General features: G+C 43.9%; 1 protein-coding gene across 1 annotated transcript in view; it reads left to right on the forward strand.

The window, feature by feature from the left end:
- The window catches only part of LOC139748119 (uncharacterized), a 115,442-nt gene that overhangs the window by 101,426 nt on the left and 1,737 nt on the right, over nucleotides 1–12,279 (forward strand). The window contains exons 2-3 of the mRNA XM_071660784.1: nucleotides 5,671–6,904; nucleotides 8,434–8,544. Of these exons, the coding sequence (XP_071516885.1) occupies nucleotides 5,673–6,904; nucleotides 8,434–8,544 (1,343 nt within the window). The 5' untranslated portion in view covers nucleotides 5,671–5,672. The remainder of the gene's footprint in view (nucleotides 1–5,670; nucleotides 6,905–8,433; nucleotides 8,545–12,279) is intronic.

Consider the following 12,279-nt stretch of genomic DNA (forward strand, 5'->3'; position numbering starts at 1 on the left):
CGATTTCATTATTTATATATATATATATATATATATATATATATATATATATATATATATATATATATACACGCACAGACACACCAGACACATACACGTGTGCGTGTATGTGTGTGTAATTACCAGTTTATATTGGACAGGGAAGCGATCAACATTCACACATCCATCCACATGATCTATCCCACTCACCCTCTACTCTAATGTCATCAATAGACTTTGTCTACGTCTTTTATTCTAGCTATGGCCTACGGTCGCTCTGTCTTGTGCAACTCTTATCAGCACAATAAATAAGCCACTGACAACGGCACAAATCAAATCTTAAAACTGCTCCATGTGAAGCTGGTTGAGAACGTCAACTCTCTAATAAAAGTTACTCCTTATCAGACTCTAGTCCAAGGTGGACAAGAGCATGGCTGACAACTTGGCTAAGAAATGGTGACCAGGAATGAAGTAATAGGGAGAACTGGAACTGTGGTATACTGGGGTCGACGTGATGTCAATGGACTAAACCAGGGTATGTGAAGCGTCCGGTGTAAACCATGGAAAGGTCTGTGGGGGCCTGGATGTGGATAGGGAGCTGTGGTTTCGTTGCATTGCACATGTCAGCTCGAATATGGACGTAAGCGACTGTTCCTGGTGCTACCTCACAAACGCAAAAAACGACAACCAAGTTTTTTTTTTTCTAATTTTCCAAAAGAAGGAACAGAGAAGGGGGCCAGGTGAAGATATTCCCTCAAAGGCCCAGTCCTCTGTTCTTAACGCTACCTCGCTAATGCGGGAAATGGCGAATAGTATGGTATGTATGTGTGTGTATATATATATATATATATATATATATATATATATATATATATATATATATAATCTGGGGATGGGGAGAAAGAATACTTCCCACGTATTCCCTGCGTGTCGTAGAAAGCGACTAAAAGAGGAGGGAGCGGGAGGCTGGAAATCCTCCCCTCTGGTCTTTAATTTTCCGAAAGAAGGAACAGAGAAGGGGGCCAAGTGAAGCTATTCCCTCTAAGGCTCAGTCCTCTGTTCTTAACGCTACCTCACTAGAGCGGGAAATGGCGAATTTGTATGTATATTTCAAAGGTGACTGTGTCATGAACATTTTTTTCTTGCCAATGAGCGAAATGTCTGAACTATGGCAGCATCTGTTGATGCTTCCTGTTCTGTTGTTCAAGGCTCTATCTGTTATGCCGTTCCAACAGAGTTGGGTGCACGGTACATGCCATGGCCATTATCTGAATTACTCCATTACGAAAAATGTAATTAGCTTTACCGTTAAAGAGTTCAGGTCTTCTTTATAAACTAAGAAACGTTTCAAACGTTTCAAATATAAATAAAGATAAGATATTATCGGGAGAGATTTATACGCACTTTGTCTGTCGGAGAACAGAAAAAACGCAACAGATATGATGTTTTACTACGGTACGTCCACCATTTCCATCAATGATTCCCAGTCCGTTTACCATGAGGGAAATCTTGAACAATTCTTGGTCCATTGAGAGAAAAATAAATATATATATATATATATATATATATATATATATATATATATATATATATATATATATATATATATACATATATATATATGTATATATATATGTATATATATTCTTTCCCTGGGGATAGGGGATTAAGAATACTTCCCACGTATTCCCTGCGTGTCGTAGAAGGCGACTAAAAGGGAAGGGAGCAGCGGGCTGGAAATCCTCCCATCTCGTTCTTTTTTTTTAATCTTCCAAAAGAGGGAACAGAGAAGGAAGCCATGTGAGGATATTCCCTCAAAGGCCCAGTCCTCTGTTCTTAACGCTACCTCGCTGATGTGGGAAATGGCAAATAGTATGAAAAAGAAAAAAAAAATATATATACATCTTGACAAATCTATAGTACGGAACTTCATCTCTACGATAGATATTTCCTGTGTGTCGGCGATAGACAGGTGCCTCATGCTACAGGAAGCCCAAAGTAACAAAAGACTTTGGTCACCAAATGTGTCTTGCCTCGCCCATTTAACGAACGATGAATATGTACACGAACACACATGTAGTCAGACATTAGGACATGTAGGATCTATACAAGCAGTCAGGGTAGAGCCTAGAGTTCTGGAGGATACGAAACCCCTCTCATATCCCCTTTAACCGAACTCTTCCCTGCTTTCGTCCCGCCATTCTGGGTATTGTTCACCTCGCCCGAGCGATCTCTTCATCAACTGTGTACATTTCCCAACATTTACATAATAGGCGAATTAAACTGATTACACCCTCAGGCTCTCAGAGTGTAATTACATTTTTTTTTTGGGGGGGTATTCTCTTATGAAAACGAATTCATTACACGTAAACAGTCGGGGATTGCACAGACAACATACGGACGAGCCGAGCACAGCCGGGATCTCACGATATCAACAATTCATCGAACCGCCACGTCAGCTAGGCAACAGAGAACGCGATTATTGTGATTTCTTTGGATCCGATACGAATCCGCCTCTCGACTTATACTGAGTCTTATACTATTGACCTGTATCATGGTATTGCGAGTTAATGACCATTCAGCCATCGATGGTCATTGGCTATACTCATAGATGTCCTATTAAAAAGAGGTTTGGCGTTTGGACGATTCGTACGGCACAGACACCTCCGCGAGTACAATTCTAAAACAGCAGTTCGTATTCAGTCTTCACTCGATAGGGAAAGGTTTCGAATCTACTTTCTTGTTAAGTCACAGACAACAAAGACTCACATCACGTTTATATCCTTGGTAGACACTTGGTCAAAGCCCTCTCTATAGAGTATCAGATCAAACATCTTTAGGATCGTCCTCAAAATAAGCACTCAGTCCAAGATAAGTAGACAGAAGTAATACATTGATGGCTCCATCGGACTCTCCCTCCCTATACACTTAACAATACTAAAGCATTCTAATACTAGACGCCGTTGATCCACAATAAACTCAACCAGGTTCCTGGTAAGTCGTCTAAGACAGTCTTTGGAGAGAAATAGTCAGAGCTTTTACACTGTCCTTACGTGACACAAGCGGCGAAGTGTCTGCTGCACAATCTATAAGTGATACGCTATTGATAAAAATTACTCTATTACTCTACTACCACGAAGAAGGCCCCCTTTTTTTTTTTAAGTCTCCCCTACAGCACTAAGGTCAGCAGCAGGGAAAGGATAGACCCCTTTGTAGCGAAATGTTCTTTGACGAAAGACTACTCGTTTCATCCCTCGCGGTGTTACCTCAAGAAGACAGAGCCCGGTAACATCTAACACTGGGAAATACAAGAAATGCCCATCTCTTAAGTTCCTGCCAAGAGATCTGTCCACAAACCACATACAGCACACTGAAGCAACGGGAACGGCGCTGTTTCGGACGTGAAACGAGAACAAAGTTTCGCTCTGAAACTGGCACGGTTCATTGGCAGTGACAGCTCTATTTTAGCCCGGTCCGCAGGCTGGCATTTCATTATGGACGCAACGCAGATACTTTTATGTACAGTGGGTCATGCACTGTTCTCTCTCTCACGTTAATCCTGCAATATGAAACAGTGACTGCAGGTCAATGGGGCGATGAATTCCTTCAACACACACACACATCTCTCGCAAAACAATATCATACAACTGTTCTTGGTACCACGATAAAGACCACTTTTGTTTGGTAATAGCTATTTAACATTTTCTTAGTATGTATGTGTATATATATATATATATATATATATATATATATATATATATATATATATATATATATATATATATATTCCTATGAATCCACGGAGAAAATGAAACACGAAAAGTTCCCAAGTGCACTTTCGTGTAATAATCACATCATCAGGGGAGAGACAAGAGAGAAATATAACAGTCAGTTGATATACATCGAAGAGATGTATATCAACACAACCATCACCATAGCAGACAAACACAACCATCACCATACCAGACAAACACAAATGGGGGTTGAGGGGGTGGGACAGGGTGATGTAAACGGCCCCCCACCCAGGCGCTTTTACCTTTTTACACCGATGGGAAAAGAAAAAAAAATACATACGGTCTTTTTTTTTTTTTTTTTTGGAACCCATCACTTCGAAACTCATGTATGAAGCTTTTACAATTTTTTCCCCTCTCTGGGACGTATCTATTTCGAAAATGATAGTTAAAAAAAAAGAAAAAAGTGAATGGCATGCAATGCAGAACAGCGTTGTGCACAACTGAATGTAAATTATTCAGTTTAAAAGTATTAAAACATATTAGCTGCAGCAAATTGATTTTCACACGTCCTGAATGCGTGGAAGAGTTCACATTTTAACCCATTTTCCAATTTTACAGTCTATATATATATATATATATATATATATATATATATATATATATATATATATATATATATATATAATAATATATATATTCCTATGAGTCCACGGGGAAAATGGAACACGAAAAGTTCCCAAGTGCACTTTCGTGTAATAATCACATCATCAGGGGAGACACACGAGACATCAATGTTGATAAAAACAAAGGACAATTTAGTTAACCAATGTCGAGATTGTAATTTCGTTTGGTGATGTTACAGCCTTCCCACCCCAAAAGGAGGCCACCTTACCCTGCTCCTCCTATGTGGACCTGGCTAATTTCGAATAAAGAACGAACCAAAACGATAAGGAGTTAAGAAAAAAAAAAGACGAAATACAGATAACTTCCCCGCCTGAGCATCTGAGAGGGTTGGCAATGACTGTCAAGTTCCGCCTCTGCCTCCATCAAAAACACAAACATCTAACTCCCACGACTCGTTCGTCAAAACCCTCGACATTCCGACGGTGAGCGCTACGTGCTGGTCTTGCTATTGGACAAAAGTCGCTAACTACTCTCTCAACAGAGGCTCATTTCCCTGCCATGCACAGAGTCCACAGTATCGTGTGAGTTCGTGTACTCACATGGGTTCTCACCGGTGTGTGGCCCCGCTGTAGGATCTCCCACAGTCAAGACACACACACACACAAGACACCTTCGTCCCCTCTGCCAACAACAGCTGTGGCTTCATTCATCACAAATCAATGAATTCATCTACATCATTCACACGTTCTTTATGCAGTGCACGACGCTTTTTTAACGAATGTTAATTATAACATTTCTTATAACTCGGTTATCAGTATATTGTAATTTTTCCCTGTCCACTCGTCTATGATTCTTTTTAATATGACATTTTTTTTGCGTTTTTTGACGTTTCCTCAACGTTAGAAAAACTCAGGAGGAAAAGAGAGAGAGAGAGAGAGAGAAATCATAGCTTTATAGACAGTACGATTATTTCCTCCAGTTCGTCTGTTCAAAACTGTCGTGAATGTTGAACACTGGAGGTAGGATGCGTCTGTGTAGCACACTACGTGTTCCGGAGGAAGGGAGGTGTTCCACGACCGTGGGGCCCCTTTCTTGTGTGTGTGTGTGTGTGTCAGTCATCTGCAGTCATAACTCCGACAATTGTATGACACAGCTCAGTCACAGACGTATCATGTTGCTTTATTATAGTGGTCCCTCAGTGATTATGCCTATAATTCATGCTCATTAGCGCTTTACGAGCCTTACATTACTGGGATTTTTTTTTTTACATTGTATAATGGGTCATTATGACGACCAGATGGGTAATGCTATCACGAAGTCTCTTCCCTGCCAGATATGGTGGCGTGGTGGTTCGCCTGGGCTTACCTCCTGGACGTGGCTAGGGCCTTCTGCCCCCCTGGGTGCGTGTGTGATGACAACGCGCCCAGCGCTCGCTGTGTGGGCGTTGGGATCAACGTGGTTCCCATTCTCTTCAATCCGGGCTTACGACGTCTCAACCTCGCCCACAACTCCATCAGCTCCGTCGGGGAAGCCCTGGTCTTCCTCGACAAACTGGAGGAACTCGACCTCTCCCACAATCTCCTTATCACAGTGGGAACTGGGAACTTCGAGAAGCAGACCGCGCTGCTGAACCTTCGTTTGGCCCACAACAACCTCACCTCTCTCTCCACCGGTGCCTTTGTCGGACTGGTGGCTCTCGCGACGCTAGACCTGAGCCACAATAGCCTTGCAGGTCTGCCAGTCGGAGTCCTGGACGATGTGCCTCAGCTCACCGTCCTTCATCTCGCCCATAACCGTCTACATGTCCTCACACAGGACACCTTCCGAGGACTTCGAAGTCTCCTTGTCCTCGACCTGTGCGACAACTACTTCCGTCATGTGCCGACGGCAGCGTTGGAGGACCTCACTTCCCTCCAAACTCTCCAGCTCTGTCGAAACCGTCTCACCCGTCTCGACGCCTCAGCCTTCCCCACCGACACCCTGACTGTCCTCTCTCTCGAGACAAACAACATCGACTCCCTGGATGAGAAGGCCTTCGTGCGTCTCGGAGGATTACAAAAGCTCAACCTCGACTGCAATACACTACACCAGGTGCCGATAGACGCCCTCGCCTCACTTGCCACACTAAACGTACTTACTATGAGTAAAAACAAGATAAAGACAATAGGGCCAGGGGCTTTCCATGGACTGACTCGCCTGTCGACGCTGGAAATATCACGAAGTCCGCACTTGGAGAGTCTCCACTCGGAGGCCCTCGCCGGCTGCGAACACCTGGAGACACTCACCATATCTCATAACTCTCTTCTGAGACACTTGCCGAGCGGCCTCCTCACCTCCCTACAGAGTCTCCGCAGCATTGACCTGCGCGGTAATGGCCTGCAATCTCTCCCCGAGGCCGAAGTGCCATGGACTTCCTTAAAAAGGCTGGATCTCCGGGACAACCCGCTGGAGTGCAACTGCTCCCTGCAGTGGCTGGCGGAGCTTGTCCGGCAGCCTAACGCCTCAGTGGCCGCCCCAGACCTCCAGTGTGCCGGACCTGACAAACTCCGGGGCCTCTATCTTTCCAGGTGAGTTCTTCTGCCGGTCCATGTCTTATCTGGGCCGAGACTGCGCGGCCAACTGAAGGCTCATCAAGTCTATCTCTCTCTGTCTCTCATATATATATATATATATATATATATATATATATATTTAGGGCGGGTGGCTGGAAATCCTCCCCTCTCGTTTTTTTTTTGATTTTCCAAAAGGAGGAACAGAGAAGGAGGCCAGGTGAGGGTATTCCCTCAAAGGCCCAGTCCTCTGTTCTTAACGCTACCTTGCTAACGCGGGAAATAGCGAATAGAAATATAAATATAAAAAATGCCTTAGAATGCAATATTTTAATTTCATTTCCCATTTTCTCTCCCTATTGGTATCAAATCCCATTCTTGAAGCACTGACTGTATAGCCCTTATAGTTTATTTGAATTGCTATCACTAACACGAAACTGTAAACTACGAATGACAAAATCTTTAATACTTTTCAAATCAACTTTTTCCAAAACATACAAAATTCATGTACCATAAATCTGTTATATTACATTTATAATCTTATTACAGTTGCTTAATATGATTATCATTAAGGGATATTATACTCTCTTTTAAGTGCTATCCCTACCAGTATAATCCCTTTTAAGCCCAAGATTAACATTGTTAATTTACAGCTGGCATTATTATATGACGCGACTTCACTGGGGCTGTAAAAGGACGTTTTGGCTGGTGACTATAATGGTGACTCAAAGAGCCCTCTGACTGGTGACTAATGGTGACTGAGAAACCATCTACCTGGTGACTATAATGACTAAAGATGACCTGTGCTTGGTGACTGAATTGGTGACAATGGAACCCTGTGCTTGGTGACTGAATTGGTGACAATGGAACCCTGTGCTTGGTGACTGAATTGGTGACAATGGAACCCTGTGCTTGGTGACTGCACTGTTGACTGAAGAACCCTATTCTTCGTGACTGCAATGGTGACAAGAGCCCCGTGCTTGGTGACAGTAATGGTGACTGAGGGACCCTGTGATTGGTGACAGTGACTGAGGGACCCTGTGATTGGGGACAGTGACTGAGGGACCCTGTGATTGGTGACAGTGACTGAGGGACCCTGTGATTGGTGACAGTGACTGAGGGACCCTGTGATTGGTGACAGTGACTGAGGGACCCTGTGATTGGTGACAGTGACTGAGGGACCCTGTGATTGGGGACAGTAATAGTGACTGAGGAACCCTGTGCTTATTGACAGTAATAGTGACTGAGGGACCGTTATTGGTGACAGTAATGGTGACTGAGAGACCCTATGATTGGTGCCAGGAGTGGTGACTGAGGGACCCTATGATTGGTGCCAGGAGTGGTGACTGAGGGACCCTATGATTGGTGCCAAGAGTGGTGACTGAGGGACCCTATGATTGGTGCCAAGAGTGGTGAGTGAGGGACTGAGGGACCCTATGATTGGTGCCAGGAGTGGTGACTGAGGGACTGAGGGACCCTGTAATTGGTGAAAGTAAGGAGCCCCGTGCAAGGTGACAGTAACAGTGAGCATTGCCGTGTTCCTACAGGCTGGTGCCCAACGAGCAGCTCTGTGGGGAGAGAGTACAAGTCGTCTTGGGGATCGTGGTGGTGACTGTGTCTACTGTCCTTATCTTGATGGTCACCCTACTGCTCTGCAGGTAAGCTGGGGGAGGATTAGGTGAGCTTGGGGGAGAGGAGGGTTAGCTGGGGTGGATGATCAGGGCCTGGGGACCGGGTTCTAGGGTCGTGTTTCAGGGGCTGGGAGGCACCAGGGTGAAAATTCTAGGGACAGAAGTACTGGGGTGGAATATCAGAGACTGAAAATGTACTGGGATGGAAGATCAGGGTCTGAGGAGGTACAGGGGTGGAAGATTAGTGGCTAAAAAAGATGCTGGGGTGGAAGATCAGAGACTGAAAATGTACTGGGATGGAAGATCAGGGGCTGAGGAGGTACAGGGGTGGAAGATCATGGGCTAAAAAAGATGCTGGGGTGGAAGATCAGAGACTGAAAATGTACTGGGATGGAAGATCAGGGGCTGAGGAGGTACAGGGGTGGAAGATCATGGGCTAAAAAAAGATACTGGGGTGGAAGATCAGAGACTGAAAAGGTACTGGGATGGAAGATCAGGGGCTGAGGAGGTACAGGGGTGGAAGATTAGGGGCTAAAAAGATGCTGGGGTGGAAAATCAGAGACAAAAAAGGTACTGAGATGGAAGATCAGGGGCTGAGGAGGTACAGAGGTGGAAGATCAGGGGCTAAAAAGATGCTGGGGTGGAAGATCAGGGGACTGGGGAGGTAAAGAAATGAGAGGCTGGGAGCTAGAGAGATGCTGGGGTGAAAGATCGGGGGCTCGGGAGGTGCCGGGATGAAAGATTAGGGGACAAGAAGCTGATAAGGTAGAAGACTAAGAGTTGGGCAGTTGCTGGGGTGGAAAACTTTGGAAGCTGGGGAGAAGATGAGCAAGACAGGGTTTTTTTTAACGTCCTCCAATATTCGTAAAACTTTCCCTTGTTTCTCCTTTTTCCCTTCATAATCCTCTCTATAATTCAATTAAGACCCAACCTTGATGTGCATTTTTGTACGTGACTAGACCATCCAACGTCAGAAAAAAAAAAAAAATTTCAGGGCCTGGGGATATATCTAGGGTGGGGAGATCCTGGGGTGGAAGATTACAGGCTGGGGAGGTAACTGTAGTGGTGGATGAGACAGAGGGACCAGTGTATGGGAAAAGCGGTGCTTTAATGACATAGGGAAGTGGATTGTCTATACAGTAGGAGGTTGAATTTCAAATGGAATATAGAGCAGCAAAGTTTGAAAAGGGAAAAGATAGAAAAACTACTAAACACATATATATATATATATATATATATATATATATATATATATATATATATATATATATATATTCCGTCCTTACCACAGAGAAACGAAACATAAGTTCACAAGTGCATTCTCAAGTAATGATCACATCATCACAGGAGATACATGAAAGAAATATAATAGTCAGTTGATATACAACGAAGAAACGTAGCTAAGATGCCATTTGGTAAACAAGTGACTAGCCAAATACATATAAATACACACACGCATATATATATATATATATATAGAGAGAGAGAGAGAGAGAGAGAGAGACTTCTGTAGGACGAATGAGATTCTCATGAAAACCTGAGAGCCAACAGAGTGAGTGAGGACATGAGGAATGAAGAGAGAGAGAAAATGAGGAGTTTTGCATGAAGATCTTCCATGTGTGATTCCCATCTAATGTCTACCGACTTGTACACGAGCTGGACGTACGCCCTCGTAAAAGTCCGTGTACCCCTGGTGGTGTATTCTGGAAGGGGGACCGTTCCAAGTCCAATTTGGTTCTACCTGCTCCTTTAAAAATAGATCAGACGAGCTCCATCAAGCAAGATGTAGCGGCATTTGCTCGGACATTATCTCGTATATGACCATATTTACGTCTAGATTAATGCATCACTTGTCTCCCGTTTGGATGGGATCCGACAGAAGTGTTTCCTAAATTATTTAAGACAGTCCCAGAGCAGAGCGCCCAGGGCAAATCCCACGTCACTTTCCAGGCACGAAACTGTCATCTGCTCTATATATAACCTTGAGGACAAGCCTGGAAAGTACAGAGTAGAGCATATTCGTTCCCTGGATGTGGAGTAGAAAGTAGTTATGGCGTTCCTGTGGCTGTAAACGTCCCTTTTTTCATGTTAGACGAGTCGGTACGGGCAGTTGAGGCCCTAATCAAGGCCATCCAATTAACGCTATATATATATATATATATATATATATATATATATATATATATATATATATATATATATATATATCTTAACCTGAGCCAGGTACCCACTTAACCAAACCCTAAGGGGTGGATGAACAGCTGGGTTGACTGTGGACCAACAGCCGTAACCAAGATTCGAACCTATGCCCTTGACCCTGGGCGGCCCGTGAAAGTGTCTCGGTCGGGAACGCTAACAGCTACACCACGGGAGTCCATAGAGTAAAAAGAAACAATGAATGCTGAGGTTACTCAGCTGGACTGACTGAATGACGATTCCATGACCTAAAGAAGACTCATTGTTTTCGAGACGTCACACCCAGTCTGTGCAAGTTGAACGTAAGGTAAACTCAGCTATGTGACCTCAGCAGCAGCAGCGATACAGTGGCTGAGAGGGCTCTTCATGGAGTCTCAAACGTTGGATCTCAGCTGAGAGGGCTCTTCAAGGGGTCTCAAACGTTGGCTCTCTCAGCAGCGATACAATGGCTGAGAGGGCTCTTCAAGGGGTCTCAAACGTTGGCTCTCAGCAGCGATACAATGGCTGAGAGGGCTCTTCAAGGGGTCTCACACGTTGGCTCTCAGCAGCGATACAACGGCTGAGACGTGTGCAAGAGTCACAGCCAAGTGATCTCAGCACAAATACGACAGTTGAAGCAGTCTCAGAGAGTCTGAAAAGACCCTTGAGACTTCCAAGTTCAGTTGACGAAGATCTAACATCCTGTCAAGAGTTCTTTCCACTTTCTAACAACCCCAGAGTCTCTACGACTCGTAAATAGAGCCGCCTCTATCTTCAAGCGATCTTTAAACTACCAAGATTTGTCAAACAGAGTCTCTACGACTCGTAAATAGAGCAGTCTCTATCTTCATGTGATCGTTAACTTACCAAGATCTGGCAAACAGAGTCTCTACGACTCGTAAATAGAGCCGTCTCTATCTTCAAGTGATCGTTAACTTACCAAGATCTGGCAAACAGTCTCTACGACAAGTAAATAGAGCTGCCTCTATCTTCAAGTGATCTTTAAACTCCCTCTCTTCAAAAGTCCCTGGATGTGGTGATCACTGTAATAACTGTTCTCAAATGTTGCTTAAGCATCAAAATGTGGCAAGGAGGGCAAAATCTGTTTTCTAGTTCGCTAGACTCTAGATATGGCAAAAGGCACTATTTTCTAATGGTATAAGTCCCAAATCAGAGTATCAGCTTTTCTAATGTCGGTTGGACGTATGGATGAAACCCAGGAACACGAAAAAATGATATTTCTTTCAGCATTATCAATATCATCATCAAGATGATAACATATCAAACACTTATCTTACAAACAGAGTCAGTTCCATAAGAACAATAGTGGTGGATTTGTGGCGATTCTTGTCAAAACTGGAATCAGAAGTGACTGTGACATTGACGTAGTAGTAGTAGTAGTAGCAGTAGTAGTAGTAGTAGTAGTAGTAGCAGTAGTTATAGTAGCAGAGCCTTTGTGTGGAGCTATAATAACATACTGCCAAACTCGAGTGCTCCTCCTTCACTCTCTCGTCTGCCATGTTGGTCGAGGCTTCACGCTGACCTTTAGGATTCTATAAAAGGCAGACCACACCCTACTGTACCCCT

Source organism: Panulirus ornatus, chromosome 72, assembly GCF_036320965.1.
Source record: "Panulirus ornatus isolate Po-2019 chromosome 72, ASM3632096v1, whole genome shotgun sequence".
Classification (NCBI taxonomy): Eukaryota; Metazoa; Arthropoda; class Malacostraca; order Decapoda; family Palinuridae; genus Panulirus; species Panulirus ornatus.